At 28.3% G+C, this 18737-nt stretch overlaps 1 protein-coding gene across 2 annotated transcripts in view; it reads right to left on the reverse strand.

The window, feature by feature from the left end:
• Positions 1 to 324: 324 nt before the first annotated feature.
• Positions 325 to 18737, reverse strand: part of LOC127281706 (uncharacterized) — a 28755-nt gene continuing 10342 nt past the window's right edge. The window contains exons 5-11 of one of the 2 annotated variants that reach the window (XM_051305558.1): positions 15511 to 15616; positions 15110 to 15177; positions 14728 to 14805; positions 13613 to 13669; positions 12895 to 12987; positions 1845 to 1951; positions 325 to 1514 (exon numbers count right to left, since the gene is read on the reverse strand). In XM_051305558.1, the coding sequence (XP_051161515.1) occupies positions 1845 to 1951; positions 12895 to 12987; positions 13613 to 13669; positions 14728 to 14805; positions 15110 to 15177; positions 15511 to 15616 (509 nt within the window). In that variant the 3' untranslated portion in view covers positions 325 to 1514. The remainder of the gene's footprint in view (positions 1515 to 1844; positions 1952 to 12894; positions 12988 to 13612; positions 13670 to 14727; positions 14806 to 15109; positions 15178 to 15510; positions 15617 to 18737) is intronic. The other variant, XM_051305559.1, reaches the window with a different exon arrangement.

Raw genomic sequence — 18737 nt, forward strand, 5'->3', positions numbered from 1 at the left:
AAAGTTGTTTGTTTTTGTTGGAAGTTTTTTTCATTCATATTTCAATATTTTTTCAATAATTAATTTATAAGGTTTTATTAATTGTTTTATTAATCACAATTTTATAACCTTTTATAAAATAAATTAAAGTTTTCTTATAATTTTAATTTTACTTGAAGATGTAACAAAATAATTATCCTATATTAAAAAAATTATTTTTGTAATGTTAACAATTAGTATTTATTTAATTTTTTACGAAAATATAAACAAGTAAATAGTCGATTGTTTATAAAATACATAAAATTTGTGTTATAAATTTTGTAGTTTGTAGTATAAAACGCCGCATGTGTTTAAACGTTGTACATTAAATTAAAATCTAGTCAATTAATATGATGTTTTAGAAAAAAAAATCAAAATTATATGAATATAATTCTCAATGATCAAACTTGTCAATCTTGTAATTATTTTACAAACATTTGAAATAATTCACTTATTTAATTTTTTTAATTTATTTAATAATTTGAAGACCTTTACTGAATAACGATATTTGGCACAATTAGAAAGTTTAATTATGAGGTTTCAAAACACGTAAATTTTCATCAAATTGGTAATAAGTATTTGTAAATTGTTATTTATTACAGATTTAGTAACTATTACTAATTCTATTAGTAATAGTAGTAGTAGTAATAGTAATATAGTTAGTAATTCGTAATATAATTGGTAGACAGTTGTTATCAATTTCATAAAAACTTATGTTTTTTGAAAGCTTATAACTAAACATTTCAATTGTCATTATTCCGTCATTATTCCATTTTATGTTTACTAAAAAAAGTGAACGAATAGTATGTTCTCGCAGAAATTCGTGTATTTGCACGGAGAGAAGAGATTTAGTTTATTCTACTAAATACGTTTAGTGCAGATTCTACTAAACAGCGTAGTCAGAGGGACTACTATAGTTCTGTCACACAAAAAAATTTACCAACAGAATAAAAATGCACAAATCTGATTGGTTGTCCACAATTAACCAGATTGCTGACAACCAATCAGATTTCTACATTTCGTTTCTGTCGGTAAATTTTTTTCTATCGATAATCGTGTAAATTTTTTTACTAAACAGTATCGTTCATTTAACTGACTGTTTAGTCCGTCCAAAATGAAAGATACTGTTTAGTAGATTTAACTGAGATGGTAGTAAGATCTACTACGCACTTCTCTCCGTGTGGGTAAGTAGAACACTCAACAATTATAATAGTGAATAATATTATAATAATTAAAATTATTTATTAAATTATAATTAATATTATAATACTCGTGAATTCACTATTCGACTTAACAAGTAAAGTAGAGTGCTTTTCCGTAACTTTTTTAATTATTCTCATTCTTGAAAACGCATAGTAACCATAGAAAGTTGTTCTGCTTCTGCTACTTAGACTCAAGTGAGGATTACCCATAATAAAAAGTTTTAACCGTGTTGAACGTGATATTTTAGATATGCGTGTTGGGCTCTATTATGCGTCCAAGATTTTTCAGTCTTCCTGAAATTATTTAAAAGAGAAATTAGTAATACATATTTGATATTTTATTAATTATTTTAAAATAAAATCTAATGTTATTTTTGATGTTATTTACAACATTGTTAACAAAGTAGTGAAGAATGGTTTCTCTAGTGTATTTATTCATATTCAACTAAAATAAAAAACAACCATTTAATAAAGTAGACTTTTAGAATATAAGTAGTTTGTATAAAATAAATATTACCAATTTTTTTATATATATCACATGTAACTAAGGAAATGGCAAATATTGTTCAACAAATTTCGTAATCTAACTTAATTATGTTGACGTGGAATAACCCACATATTTACCTATATTAGTATTTTACATCTGAATTTAACCTCAGTTCCAGCGTCGTCTTGAAAGACCCATTTATCCACCAATATTACAAAAAGATCTCTCTGCTTCCAGGATTGAACTATAATCATGTCAAAAACATAAGTTAAAAATTAAAATATAGTAAAACCTCGTTTATCCGAGCTCGCTTTATCCGAGGTCTCGATTATCCGAGGTGGTGTCCCAGTAGGAAATTCTGCATTATCCGAGTCTAGTCCGCGTCATCCGAGTTATTTTTAATTTTAGTTTTTTTTAAATATGAGTTTATTTTTAATAAATTCAAATTGTTTAAATTATTATGGAATATTTACACAATCTTATTTTCCCGTTTGTATTAAATAATAATTGTTTAAACAATAATAATGTTAAATTGTAATAAATATTTATCAATTCGGATTATCCGAGGTAGGTCCAGTCCACATTAGCTCGGATAACCAGAGTTCTACTGTAACGTCAATATTTAAAGTTAGATATCAAAAACATAGTTTGAAATGAACATGACCTCAACATTTAAGGTCAAATGTTAAGTTTAAACCCAAAACTGAATGTTATAGGTCAAACATAAATTTAATATGAAAGGTCAATTGTGAAGTTTAAGGTAATGTATCTTATGGTCACAGGTTGTAACATAACTTAAAAATTAAAGATCATAGGTCAACAATTATGTAAAAAAAGTCATAAGGTCACTCACGATGAAGTAAAAGTAACTAAATCCGCGACGAGATATTTTTAGACTACACAACATTCCCAAACAGTACGATAAATTTCTTTAAATATTTTTTAAACACCACCGTGGAATAAACAAATTTTTTAATAAAAAAAAAGTCATGAGAATATTTCAGGGAAGTTGAGTTGATATTCAGGAGATATTAAGATAGAATTTTACTGTTGTATTGCGTATTTTAAATACTGCTCAAATTAAACAAATGTATTATCAATTGTTACTTAAGTAAGCCAAAAGATTAAAACCTGCGAAATATTCCCTCAATATCACTTAAATATTTATTTAAAAAGATACGCGATACCTAAAGGTTAACAATTAATTCGTTTGCACAACTACATCGAATACCAATTACTAACTAAAAAAGTCATTCATTCTCAAAAAAGAAAAAAGATTAATTAAGAAATTACGCAAATATTGACGCGTTCGTGTAAGTCTGATTGAAATGTTACGCAGATTCTGTCGAGTAATTTTTGTCAAGTCTATATAACCACTTAGAATGCCAATTACTGACTAGTCCTGTAATTCTTTCTTACGAAAGAACAAAGACTACTTAAGCAGTTACGCGGATTCTGTCGTGTTATTTCTATCCAGTCTGCATAATCACTTAGAATGCCAATTACTGACTAGTCCTGTCATTCTTTCTTACGAAAGAACAAAGACTACTTAAGCAGTTACGCAGATTCTGTCGAGTAATTTTTATCAAGTCTGCATAACCTCTTAGAATGCCAATTACTGACTAGGCCTGTAATTCTTTCTTACGAAAGAACAAAGACTACTTAAGCAGTTACGCAGATTCTGTCGAGTAATTTTTGTCAAGTCTGCATAACCACTTAGAATGCCAACTACTGACTAGTCCTGTCATTCTTTCTTACGAAAGAACAAAGACTACTTAAGCAGTTAGGCAGATTCTGTCGAGTAATTTTTGTCAAGTCTGCATTACCACTTAGAATGCCAATTACTGACTAGTCCTGTAATTCTTTCTTACGAAAAAACAAAGACTACTTAAGCACTTACGCGGATTCTGTCGTGTTATTTCTATCCAGTCTGCATAACCACTTAGAATGCCAATTACTGACTAGTCCTGTCATTCTTTCTTACGAAAGAACAAAGACTACTTAAGCAGTTACGCAGATTCTGTCGAGTAATTTTTGTCAAGTCTGCATAACCTCTTAGAATGCCAATTACTGACTAGTCCTGTAATTCTTTCTTACGAAAGAACAAAGACTACTTAAGCAGTTACACGGATTCTGTCGCGTTATTAATTACTGAGTTAACATAATACTTTAGAACACCAGCTGCCGAAAATTCATATTTTTTTAGAAGAAATTAATAACGAATGTTAAAAATATATAACAAAATGTACATGTTAATAATTGTTTAATATGCTTAACTACTTACATTGCCTTTCACTTTCTTAATGATTGGATATTGTTCTAATTCTTATCAGGAAAATATTGTTCTAAATTGTTGTTATCGTAGTTGAACATTTGTTTGTCTTTAATTTTAGTTACTGGTGTGAATAAATAAATAATATTTACATGCATGTAAATATTTTGATTTTAGAACTCCTTAAGAATTTTAGATTAATAGATATAACTTTTTTAAATTAGATTTAAGTCATGTAAGTCGGATTGAAATGTTACACGAAACTTAAAATTTGTCAAGTCTGCATAACTACTTAGAATGCCAACTACTGACTAGTCCTGTCATTCTTTCTTACGAAAGAACAAAGAGTACTTAAGCAGTTACGCAGATTCTGTCGAGTAATTTTTGTCAAGTCTGCATAACCACTTAGAATGCCAACTACTGACTAGTCCTGTCATTTTTTCTTACGAAAGAACAAAGACTACTTAAGCACTTTCGCGAATTCTGTCGCGTCTATAATCATTTAGTTTACATATGAACTTAGAACTATATGACATGTTTGGACGCAGAATTCGGCGTCCTTTTTAGAAATTATTGCTTTACAATGGTAGCATCACCATGGATTTTTTCGAAGGTAGATTTTATATGATGGTATAATAATTTATAATTATAATTTATATATTTATTATTTTATATTATTATATTTATTTATAATTATAACCATCGTATAAAATGTATCTTTGAAAAAATCCAATTTGATTTACAGTAATAATATTCGTTATGAGGACGCAGAATTTTGCTTCATAATGTGTTATGAAAAATAATTTGATGTTAAAATAAAATAAAATGCCACTAGTTTAAAAATACAAGATCACTCCAATAACGTTTTTTTGATTTAAACAAAGAAAGTAATATATTTAAATGAATGTTTAGTATTTTTTTAATTAAAAAAATTAACTGTTTAAATTTGAATTTTTTTCGTTTTTCAGGTAATTTATCGATTTTGTTGCTCCAATTGGTCTCTTATTTCCTTCAATTTATTTGTTTTTTTTTGCCCTCCTTTTCTTTTTTTGTTCCTTTTGATAGTTTTTCCATGATTGGGATCTGATTTTTCTTTTTGATAAATAGTTGAAGTTTTTATTTTTTTCTTGTTCAGAATTCGCTTTAAAAATGAGAGAAAAATCTTTTAGTACTTCTATAACTTAATGGGTGATTACGGTGATTTTTTTTAAATTGACTTGTATTTTTCATTTTTGCTTAGTAAAACTATCTACGAACACGGTAAATTTAGTTTATTACATTAATCGTGAACGTACGCGTTTATACTAGTCGGTTAGTAGTTAATGGTCCAGAGGCACTCACTGCTACTTGACGGGCATTAGATTACTTGAAAATGTTATGTTAGAAGCAGTAGAAGGAACTATGTATGGAGACGCTATTACTGATTGAGTAAGAATTACTTTTTTGTACAACTTCTAGTTTGAAAACTTTAAACGCGTTTTTTTCGATACTGCATTTTTTCAACTTTGTCACACTTTTATTTTAAAACTATTTAATCAGTTAACATTAAATATCACTGTAATCTCCCCTTAAAATTATATTTAACTTGTTATTACGGAAATTTAAGTAGACAGATGTAAAAAGATATACTATCAATTTCTGAAATGCAGACATTTCGCAAAATGCAAATTTTCTAATCATTTTCAGGAATTTCTTACGTATTTAAAGGTGTTGCCTAAATTGATTTAGTTTTTTGTTTAAATTTTATCATAGCAAGTTTTGCATTGATGTAAACGAACAGTTTAGAAAAGATTTTGTCTATTAATCGAATAAGTGATTACAAGTCGAAGATTGTATTTGACGTAATTTTAAATTAATTTAAATTAAATGTATTGAAAACAAGTCGTCAATACAGGAGAGTAGATAGATATAATTCAAATTACTTATGCATTTTAAAATTTTTGAGCAGCTATAATGTCTTAGGAACACTACTGCGCAGCTTTTAATGTTTTTAATTTTAATTAATTGAAAACATGCATGAACCTGTACAAGAATATGTAATATGTGTATACATATTACATGTATAAAATCATTTTAGGCTAAACCCGAAATGTCTAGGAAATTCTTGAAAATGACTTAGATAATTTGGAAATATTCTAAGATTTTAGGAATTATTCGAATTTTCTAGTGATTTTTAGGTATTTATCGAATTGTCTAAGAATTTTGACAAATATTTTGACTTTGCTGGTTTTGCCGGTAATAAATAGATAATTGAAAATCGTCATTATCACAATTATATATGTGGGGTCATAATAATAATTTACCAGTGTAATTTATTTTCTTTGTCTCTTCTGCTCCTTTATTTTCCAGGGAAGATTTTTTTTCTTCCATTGATATTACTATTTCTATAATTCATATTAAGTAAATGTTATTATCTTTGTTACATATATTATTTGTTATTCAAGTTGTTATTGTTGTATGAGTCATTTTCACGTAATGAATTTTGGATGAATTTTTGTTGAAGGGGTTAGATATTTTGAAGATAATAATCAGACCAATTTTTAAGATTTTTCTCGAGTACAGAATGACAGAAATTAAATATCTAATTTAAGGGGTTAGGCATTTTGAAAAGAATAATCAAATCGACTTTCAAGATTTTTCTTACGAGAACAGATTGACAGGAATTAAAAATTTAGTTACATATTATTGTAAATTATCTATTGAACTACCTAATAATTATTTTTATTTATTAAAGAAATTGAAAAATTTTACCTTTATAATGATGATTATGTCTTATTTTATAGACCTTAAGGCATATTTCTAGGCAAAAATATTATCGTTTTTTTAACGTTTCAGTAGCCTAACCTCTTAAAAAAGGTTTAAAAGGAAAATAATGATGCCATATATTAAATAACGCAATTCAACAAAATTTTATTCAATTTACTTTTCAAGAATCAGACATTATTTTTCCGACGGTTTTCGACGTGCTGAATCTGAATCCGGACTCAAAATTGACCATGCACGTCAGGTTTCTGAGATATTTTAACCTTAATGTGCAAAAAAAACCGTTTTTAACTGCATTTGAGGTAATGTAACATCAAGAAACAATTTTTTTCCAAAAGTTCAATATTACGTTTGAAAGTACTATTCTTCCCCTTTAAATACTTTTTGAGTATATTATATAAATAAAAACCCTCGAGTAACAAAATAACATTCAAATACAATCAATTTAAAAAAAATTGTCATTAGATCCGACATTTTGAATACTTAAAATCTGACATCGAATTCGTGTTTAGTTATACACAAAAATCTGCAGAACTATTTTAAGTTTAGATGTTTGTAGTTATATTCTTTTGTATTATCGAAGTTTTATCTGTTCCTATTCAGTTTTGGAACATTGAAGAATTCGCCATACCCAGAAAATTGAATGAACGATTATTAAGAGACAAATGAAGATATTAAAACTTTAAAATGGCTTTTAAAGGGGAAGAATAACACTTTCAGATGCACTATTGATCATTTGGAAAAAAAATTATCTCTTGATGTTGCATTACCTTAAATGCAGTTAAAAAACGGGTTTTTTTGCACATTAAGCTTAGAATATCTCGAAAACCTGACGTGTAGGGTCAATTTTGAGACCGGATTCGTACTCAGCACGTCGATAACCTCCGAAAAAGTATTGTCTGATTTTTCGAAAGTAAATCTTGTTGATCTGTGTAATAGTTATTTTATAAAAAAGATCAGACACAAATTTATTAAAGAAAATTAGAACATAAACAGTTCATTTTCATGATAATTTCGACGTTTAGATGGGCTCTTAGATGTTTGTATCAATGAATTTTACCTCGTTTATTCGCCTGTTGCGATGTTGATGGACCGAATGCGTCATATATTAAATTTTCATCTTCTTGGCGTTTTTTAATACATTTATGATTTTTCATTGTTGATTCTAAAGTTCAATCATAGATAACTTTATATATTTAATTGTGATATAAAATGTTATTTAAATGATGATAATCAGAATATCAGTTTAATTTAGTAGCAAATAATTAAGTAAATAGCAATAAATTGTAAATGAGAAGAATTGAAAATATCACGACACGGGTATATAAGAGAAATAGATACATCAAAATCTCAATTATATACCTGATTTTTGCGCTTCACGTGATCTCTTTGTGTCGAAAATAATAATATTTGTGTCCGCATGCATTTGAGAACTTTTTAAAACGCTCCGTCCTACGGGTCAATAAGGGTAACGTTTCAAAAATTGTTTACCATAATTTTTATAATATTTTGTTCGATTAAAATTTAAGATAAAACAACATTATTTTTTTTAAATTTTAATTTTAAAAAATAATTATAAGTTTTAAGTATGACTATTATATGCTGGTAAAATATATTGCTTTTATTTTATTGTATTTAGTAAATATAATATTACGCTATTTATATTAAATTTTTTTTATTTTTTGTGAACTTGAATACGGAATTATATGAACTACAAAATATAGAAATTAAATCAATATTAGATAATAAAATAAAAACAATATACAAAGTATGCTTAAAAATTAGTTTTTAAAAGTACACCTATCCAAGTGTTACAGACCGTTTTGGATGACACATAGGCACGTTTTTAGATCTTGCAAAAATAAGAGATACGTATTTCTTTACATTTGCTTATACGAAGGTTTAGGGGGTGAAACCAACTATTAAGCTTGACAAATAAAAACCCAAAAAACGCATAATAATATCCATGCTCATAAAAAGTATAATTAATTTCCAAAAAAGATTAAACAAAGTATTTAGGGGTTTTCTGGATCGCTAATTACGAATCTGAGGTTAGATTAACAAAATTCAAGATGGCATATTCAATATGGCGGACGAATTTTTAAAAATTAATGTAATTCGCTTGAAACTTGTTACTCAGGGCTTTATGAGGTCGCTAATTACGAATTTGAGGCCAGTTTGTAAAAATTCAAAATGGCGGATGAATTTAAAAATAATAATATGCAATTCACCATCTTTGTTCCGACATTTTGAATTCTGGAAAACTGACATATTTATAATCAGCAACCTAAAAAACCCCCGAGTAACAAGTTTCAAGCGAATTCAATCAATTTTTAAAAATTCGTCCGCTGTAGAGAAATCGGCCATCTTGAATTTTTTTTAATCTGACCTGAGATTCGTAATTAACGACCCAAAAAATCCTTAGATACCATGTTTAATGTTTGATGGAAATTAAATATACTTTTTATGAGCTTCGATATTATTATGCGTTTTTTTGGGGTGGGTTTGGCAAATTGAGGGCATGGTTTCACTCCCTAAACTTTCCTCTAAGCAAATGTAAAGATTTACGTATCTCTTATTTTTGCATGATCTAAAAACGTGCCAAGTTTCTTTCAAATCAGAGTTTAACACTTGGGTAGGTTTACTTGTTAGTGTTTTTCTCGTATAAATATGTGATATGACTATTTATTTAAAAATAGAATATAAAAGAAAATTTATACTTGTTCATATCTCTATATAAAGTAGTAATATATGACTTTTGTTATTAATATATTTTATTAATTATACCTTGTTCACTTGCATAAGAATTTGAGTCGCAATCTGAATTAGATGATTCTTCTGTAGAAAAGTATTTTTGAATTTTATTCATTTGCAGTGAAGTATCATTATATAAGTCATCAGAAGCAGTATTATTTTGATTTTCGTCCATTCGAGATTTCATTTGAGTTTACACATATATGATATTATCAATTTATTATTACTTAATGAAGAATAATTAACTTAACAGCGGTACATTATGAATGAGAGAAAAGCAGATAGAGAAGCAGGAGCAAATATTGCATTTGTTAACTATCTTATAAGTTTATTTATATTTTTAGGTTTTTAAAATATTTTTTTATGGATAAAAAAATAAAGAAATATATTGAACTAATTGAATATGTGAAGTAATTAGTTTAATAAGTTAGTTTTTTCTTTTTCTCTCGTTAAAATCTGTCACAACTTTGTTTTAAATACTGACTGATTGAGTGTACTGAGCAACCATTATTGAGTTAAAACTCGGTCCAGTCCGGTTTGAGTCAAAATATTGAAATTAATTAATAAACTATTACGAAATAAATAATTACATCTTTATTTAAAAAGTTTCATTCTTCCTACCCATGGTTGTTTGCTACTAAGGATCATGTAAATTATCGGCAAACCTTGTCGTGGTAGCCGGGTTCTTCACCAGTCTTAGGACATGCTCTTGCAGTTTATTCAGTAATTAAGGAGGCAAGGAAGAAGTGGACAACGTCAATGATTGCTATAAGTGCAGAGCCGAAATTTTAGATTTATGAAAAAATATCGAATTAAATATAGAGTACTAAGGCATGTAGTCCTGGAGGCCTGAAAAAGATTAAGTATCCCTCGTAGTTTACAAGAGACGAACGAGCAAAAGAGGTAGAAGGAGAAAACTTTTCCAATGAAGTTTTAAAAGAAGGGCGTTAGCCACACGAAAGTGGTAGGAGCTTTAGTTAAGAAAACACTTCCAAAAAGAAGTGTTTGGAAAATTAGGAAGTAGGATGTATGCGTTTAGAGTTTGAGATTTAACCAGCAGTAAATTAAGTACAAAGAAGTCGATATCAAGTTCTTGGACTGTAAGGAGAGCCGAAATTGTTTCTTATAGAAGAAGTACGGCAATAAGATTAATATCAATCATGTTGAAGGTAGCAAAGTCTGCGGGGTCTTTACATTGATGAGAAATATATATACTAAAAATATTGTCGAGGCTAATACATGCGAAATTCAAGGAACAATAAATTGTGAAGTTTAAAACCAGACAGCAGGTATCTTCATATAATCTACGAATTCGGGATCTGGTATCTATCTTGGAAGTAGCCATAGATTTTAAATAAATTAATTTACATTGCTTTTTTCATAAATTAAATATTTAAATAATTATTTATGATCATTAATTATTTTTTGTCCTATTTAATTGATTAATTACATTCGTTTTATATAAACTGAACCAGATTGAGTGTAAAAATATAAATAGAGAATTTAGAAATAAAGTGGTTAACTTAATATAGAATTTTTACCGGTTTTTTACATTATCAATTAGCACAATATATATCAGATTTATGATTATACTTTACTTATTAGTATAATTTTGCGATATATAATAAATATAATATATATATTATAAAATAAAAATTTGGTAATATCTGGATTATAAATTGAAAACCGACGTTCTGTAATAGTTAGTGCAAGTCTCAAATTTTAGAAAAAAATTGTCAAAACAGAAGCTTGATTTGTTAGTTTGGGCATTTGTGGATAACTCCTTATCGTTACAGTTGTGGATTGTTATCGGCGTTATTTTTTTGTACCTAAAAATGCTGAGTTAATGAAATATTATTTATTATCAACTCTTAAAACCGAATAAAGTCATTAACAGGGCAATTTCTAAAAATAATTTATGTGTATAAGTAGAGAATTAAGATAAAAACGCACATAATACTCCCAAAGACACAAAAAAGTGATTTTACAGCAGGACAATTCTCGGTCGCATGTAGATAATGTTGTAAAAACCTATCTTGAAACATAAAAAGTAAAGTTCTACCTCATCCGCTATATTCTACAGATTTAGACCCTTTCGACTATTATGTATTCCGCTTGATGTCGTATGGTTTGTTTAATTATCATTTCCGTTCTTTGGAAAAAGCCAAAAATTTGATTGATTCGTGGATTGCTTTTAAAGACAAATAATTTTTTTCTCACGAAATATGTATGCTGATATATAGGTGAAAAAGTGGTAGCTATTTGTTGCCGACAGGAAATAATTTATAGGAAAAAGGAGAACGGAGCGGTGAGTGAGAGATAATGGGTCTGAAGATTCGGGCAGTTGTTAATGAGACCTGATGCAAAGAGGTCATTGTCTGAGGACTTGAATTGAAAAGGCAAATTAGAATAGCCAAGGGCTGACAAATTTACGCGTATTATTGCATCTGACCGTGGATAGATGCACGTCAATTGAAGTTGCCTGACTGAATAGCACCGCGTTATTTTAATAGTGTTAATTACTTTAAAAACTGTTTATTAAAACTCGTTATGTGTTAAATTTGTTCTGTGTTAATTTCGTTAGGTGTTAAATTCATATTATTATTTTACGTGTTGTAAATCCCCAAGGAACAATGGATAATTCTGTGGAGTGATTTCAAGTGCCGAATATGTAAGTCAACAATAAATTAAAGGGAAATCTCTCCGCTTCTGGATTTACGCGCCATTGTAATTATTTAAATCATATTGATAACGCTATTGTTAGTCTCGTTATTGTGATTGTAATAATTATATTAATATCATATAATAAATTCCACGTTATAAATATAATTACTATTAATTCATTTTGACCCTGTGTTGCATTACTTATTATATTAATTTTCACGTGCTCATATCCCGGTAAGTAACACTAGTGATGAAGAATATTTTGAAGAATTAATGTGTAATTTTTTTTGCCAAAAAACATTAAAAACTTCAAAAAATCTTCGGTTTTCAATTTATACTCCTGATAAAAATTATTATTTTAATAGATAACGTACAACTAAGACTTCTCATATTATTGTATAACACAATATATGTTATAATATTTTGCGTCAAAAAATCGACTAAATTGCTGTGATTGAAGGGAAAAAGTGTGCGTAAAAGAACAATTTCCCCTCCTTTTAAACACTATTGCTTAAAAGCCAGCGATTTAGTCAAGTTTTTGACGCAAGGTGTTATACAAAAATTTATGTACGGTGCATGGGCACAAATAGGGGAATCTCGACTCGCATGATTGTCGCATTCACTTCGCTCGAGCGTCAAACTTTCCCAAGTTTCGATTCCCCTACTTTTGCACCCTTGCCACAGAAATAACGATTATAATTACTATTATTAATAGTATTATTTTGTAATTGTACCATTTTTCTTTGCTAGAGACTGTTCTGATCTGTCTGAACTCGATTCAGCGTCTTCAGAGTCTTTTCTATTTCTTTTTGCTCCAACTTGCCGCCCTATAGTTTATACATAGGTAATGTTATTTTTATTTTTGCAATTCATCTTGGTACTTAAAATATGATAAGAATGAGTTTTCAAATCTAGGACAAGAAGGATTAAATGTTTCTGTTAGCGTATGAGTATTTTAATGTTTATTGATACAGGGTGAAACACAGGGTGCTTATGAGAGTCAAGTTTTGAGCACGAAGAGATGTATTTAATTAGAAGCAAATATTAAAATATTAATAAACTTTTTGTGCATATTGTCCACACATGTGAGTGTCTATTCAAGAGACAGGCGATATCACCAGTAAAAAAGTAGGGGGAATTAGAATCCTCTTCATGCTTATGGCATGCTAATAGAAAAACGGCAAAAAGACTTTTAGTTTGATAAAACCGTAATTGAAAATGTTATACAAACAGCTTTTACACAAATGCTGCAACAACTACTGGATACTACATCTACTGCTTTTGCTCATACGCTAAGAGTAACTAAATTCTCTTCATGTGTAAAACATTAAGTTCATTATATTAATATAATATATATATATATATATATATATATATTTATATAACAGTTCAAATATACTATAATTTAATTTTAAATGGAGATTACGATTATTATAGCATTTTAAATTATACCTCTTTTGATTGATGGAGCTTCATCGGTCTTTGAACAATCATCATCAGACGTGTTTTCTACGTTTATATATAAAGAAGCATATAAAACTTTTTACAACTTATAAAATTACTTATAAAATTTCAAGAGTCATATATTTAATTATTATTTATAAAATAATTTATTGCATAATTCTTTGATTATTTTATTCCTTAAGTGTTACTGCGTAATGTAAGATTTAAGATGTTCATGAGATAGATCACATAAGAAAAGAAAATGTTCGTCAAACTCTCAAGAATTAGTTAATCTGTTAGTCAGTTGATACTTCGCTAAGATGAATCGGATATCCATTTAGCATTTGGCTAATCATAATGCAAGCATTTTATTATCTGGGTTAAGATACGTTTAAAACGTTACCTAACCCAGGAAGAAATATTGAAACAATAGTTGCAAGAAGTGTAGAAAAAGCAAGGAAGCAAGGAGGTGACGATCCTAGGACATAAAGAGCGACCCTTGCAGCTCCTAAAATGTCAGCAATGTTTCCAACATTCATTCATTAGTATCATAATTTCTTCAATATTGTATCAATTTTAGAATATTATGGCAATGTAGCGAATATTGCTAAAAGTTTAGGTGCTGTATGGGGAGGTATGAAACTCACAGTTGTAGTCAATGAACAAGAAGAGTCGGACTGGCTGAAGTATTTGTATCGCATAAAGTAGGATTTTGTGTCGTGCCTAATACACAAAAGAGAGATGGTTATAAGGTGTTATCAACACTTTGATTATTATGAAGTAGAAGACTCTTGAAAGGACAAGAAATATATAGGACAGAAAGATCGTCAATGCAGATGTCGCGAAAGCAAGATCTTAAGGACCTTTATCTGCGAAGTTGGAAGCCTGATGTCAGTTCCATAGTGATTGTATTAGACCAGTCAAAGGGTGTGATTACCAATTAGTTGATTAGAACAAAAATGGTCATACAAATGTAATCATATCTGCTTTGAATATCAAGAGTTATGCAAATATTTTAATTCCTTGGTAAAACAAAGAAAAAACTATATTTTTGTATGTATAATGTCAGAAATCTTTTTATAAATTAATTTTAATTACTGAATATAATATTAAATGAAAAATACCTCCTTTTTCATGAAACAGTTCCAAATTTTTTAAATCCTTTGAAGGCTGACATAATGCATATTGGAATGTATCGAATACTACAAAATAAAAATGTTATAAATAAACGCTTTAAAATAGAAAAACAATTTAAAAATGAAAGCAAGTATTAAGATGCATTTGCTAATGGTTAAAATAAATATTTTTTTTTAAATTATACAAGTAAAATTTAATAAAATTATAAGGATGCAGGAAAATTTTTGTAAATCTCAGTGGTCACATTTAATTCTCTACTTATAAAATTAAATATAATGAAATATAGAAATATTATAAGATGTAATTATTTGATCAATTACATAAACAATGAAAAAGTGCTTAAATGAATTAAATGAAAGAAAAACTTACATTTTGGGAATTTTCCAAATTTCAAAGTTTCGTGTGAAAGAATTGTTAAGGATTCCTCAACAGACAATCTAAATTTATATTTATATTATTTGCGGCAAAGAAACTAAATTAATGTAAAAACAATAATAAAAAATCATGTCTCTTTTTCGATAAAATTAATTTTTAAGTATATAATATGATTTAACGTTAGTAGAATAATTACTCTCATCCATCAGATCATAACTATTTTAACTAACAAATCTATAAAATTTGATTTTGTTAAACTGTCATGCGATAAATTTGTCTAGTCAACTAATTTTTTATTAAATATTTTAAACATTTGATGTAATATTTAAAGAGTTAATTTGATTAGAATATCTGACTTTATATTATAAAAATGATATAACAGTAATTAAACTCACTTTTCAGGCTGAATCGTGTATTTGGATATTGTTTTTTTCATTTTCGCACTTATCTCTGAACGAGATTTTACCGCGATCAATTTACCCTCCAATTTTTGCAAGCATTCTTTAATTATAGTCAGCGTGAAATAGTATTATATAGTTATGTGAATTGTGATGAAAATTTTTTTATATTATATGTTATAGTAAAAATGAATATATTCTTACTAAAAGTCATTGTATAAGTTCAGATATAAGAAATTGGAACAAGTTCTTGCATCAGAACTTCTACTAGATCTTATTCAAGAAATATACTTGTAAAAAAATGTAAATATTGTTGTGCAGTAAATTTGCAAAAACATTTTGTTGAAAAAAATTTGATATTTTAATGCCCTACTGAAAGAGTGGTACTGGAATGGTACTAAATTGGACTTGGCTTGAGTTCCACTTTATTACTACTACCTGATAACCCATAAGAAGACATTTCTAAAGTAATTTAATATTAGTTTTAAAGGTATGTTAGATCAACAGAACGTCTCTCACGATATGCATGTACAACATCAAAAAACATAATAGTTTGTAGAAAATTTCGTTAAGTTTGGAAATTATATTGCAATCCCTCCTTGAACAATAGACCGCTAGGTCCTTTGTCAAAGGATTATAATTTTAACTAAAGTTTTATTGATTTAAAAATTTGTAATTTTAATAACTCAACTTTAAAAAATACATATAGAGATTCGTTAATATTTCCAGATTATGAATATCTAAAATTTATCATTAAATAATTACATTTAAATAATGTAATATTATTGAATTACAAAAGCTAGTCGCTTGTCACTTTTATGAGGGTATTAACGGTAACTCAAACATTTTCACAGGTAAATTTCCCAGTTCTATTTCAGGACCAAAATGCACCAAATTAGTACTGAGTTGGTAGTGAGCTCTCAATTCCAATTTTCCAGTACCACCCTTCCGGTAAGGTGAATTATAAACATTAAGATTCTTCGCTTATGCATAACAAAAATTATTATGTAGTTTTAAAGGCTAAAGGAAACTACTATGCGTCCTTTAAGGTTTTTAATTTATGTATTTTAAAATAGAATTATCTTATTACCAGGATACTTGATAATTACTTTTAAGATGTTTTAGAATCAAAAATATAATAAAACATTTTAATTGTACTTTTATTAATTACATGACCTCAAAATAGGGGAAGGGTCACTTAAAGTCATTCATGTCAGCTTTTTAGATATGGACATTTATTTGTTTCTTGTTGATAAAGGACATATTTCCCATTGGATTAATAGCAGCAACATCAGACAGTTGATATTGCAAATAGAATACAAAGTACACGCAAACAATCAATGGTTGAACTAAAGACGGCGAAAGATCACCTAAACGAAGTAAGGATGTTTGTTTTGTGGAGTTTCACAGGTACGGTAACATGTTTTTCCGACTGGAACCTTTACCTCTTATTTTTAAGTAATAGACGAAAAGAGTTGTTCTAATGTAGGAGTTTATCGTGAATCAGAAGATTTCAGGATTTTGTTTTGTCTGGGGTCACCTACTACAGTTCTATGATCTGAAATAATGGCCATATTCTTTGGTGCCACTAAGACCCTGGAATGTTGCTGATATAAAAATATCTATATTATTTCTGTCAGGAAGACAGATATTTATGCCTTGAATCGTTATGTAACTAAATGACAAATTGTCTCTGGGTCCCAGGACAGCAGAAATAATTATAAAAACGTAGCAGATAAACTAGTCAAAATAGTTGCAATAGAACAATTTATCGGATTTAAGCCGATAGTTGGTGTATCTGATAAATATGTGATTTCGAAATTTAAACAGTGGAAAGATACAGAACAATAGAAAGAGTGTCAGTCGATTACAGGTTATAGTCAAGTTAAGAAACTCATAGGGAATAATGTAGACCTTAAAGAAGCAGCGGTATTGCTCAGACTTAATACAAAAGAGGCAAAAATTTAAATGTATGAAATGTAAAGAGGAAAAATAAATTTCATAACTAATTCTCTGTTATGTCTTAATAATTTCTGAGAAAACGCTATTAGATTACAGACTATTTATTCTTTGAAGAAATGGTTCTTCCTAATAACAGCTTGACAAAGGTCCTTTCTTTATGGAAAGGGCTAATTAGATATAACATTTAAGGACGTATGAGAAATTATCCAAACGCCGGAGGTTGTCCCGTAGTTACAACACGTGAACCAATAATATTTAATGTATATAATTACTATTATTCATGCAAAAGTGGTTATAATAATGGAGAAAAGCGTATGGTTTCTTTTAATCTGTTTTGCTTTAAAAAATAGTGTATCTGAAATAATGCGCCTGCAGTTACAATGATATGCTGAACTTAAGTTCAGCATATCATTTTAATATATTAAAGACAATGCGTGACGCATTTAGAAACGGTGTCTCATATATCGTCACCTTAATCAGCAAACCTCGTAACTTCATTTCATGCAACTTTATAGGAAAGCTAAAAAACTGTTTATAAACAATAAATAGTATATTTGGGCAAATGTATCAATTTCATTAGATTTTAAAAGACTCATTTTGCATATTATATGAAAATCTTAAACTTTACTCTTTTTACAACTACTTATTCTTTTAATTTAAAGAGTTACGAGGTAAGTACTTTACATAAACTAAAATTTTCAGGAGTTACGAGGTTAGTACTTTTCACAAATATAAATTTGAAATAGTACAACCAGACATTTTTCTTCGTGAACAACTTCAAGTATATATTATTTTATATTTAAATTTGTCAATTTTTTTTTCATTAACAAATTTTCGCAGTGGAGTTACGAGGTTTGCTGGGTAGAATTTTTAAACTATATTTATTGCTTAGGAGTCGTATTATTTAAAATGCATATTTATTTATGTGTAAAGAATCGAATAATCCAAAAAGTAAATTTTGAACAAAATTTAAGTTTCGAGGTTTGTTGATTAAGGTGACGATATATGACTAGGATCGCGTAACAAAAAGAGTCGTTTTTAGGTTTTCGTGGCCTCAGGCCAAAACCTTTATAACAAGACTCAGACATCCGTCCGTAGTTCTTAAGACTTAAGTCTTATGCTCGTACTGATTTTTTAATTGAGTGACTACTTGTGAAGAAAAAAGTATTAAGTACGATAATCATAGACGTAAGTATTAATGGTTATCAGCAGACGATTCTCCCGGAACTGTTCGGGAATATTCATTAACGTGAAACTTTGTT

The sequence above is a fragment of the Leptopilina boulardi genome, unplaced genomic scaffold (assembly GCF_019393585.1).
Source record: "Leptopilina boulardi isolate dan_hultmark-lab unplaced genomic scaffold, ZJU_Lbou_2.1 LbouV2_277, whole genome shotgun sequence".
Lineage (NCBI taxonomy): Eukaryota > Metazoa > Arthropoda > Insecta > Hymenoptera > Figitidae > Leptopilina > Leptopilina boulardi.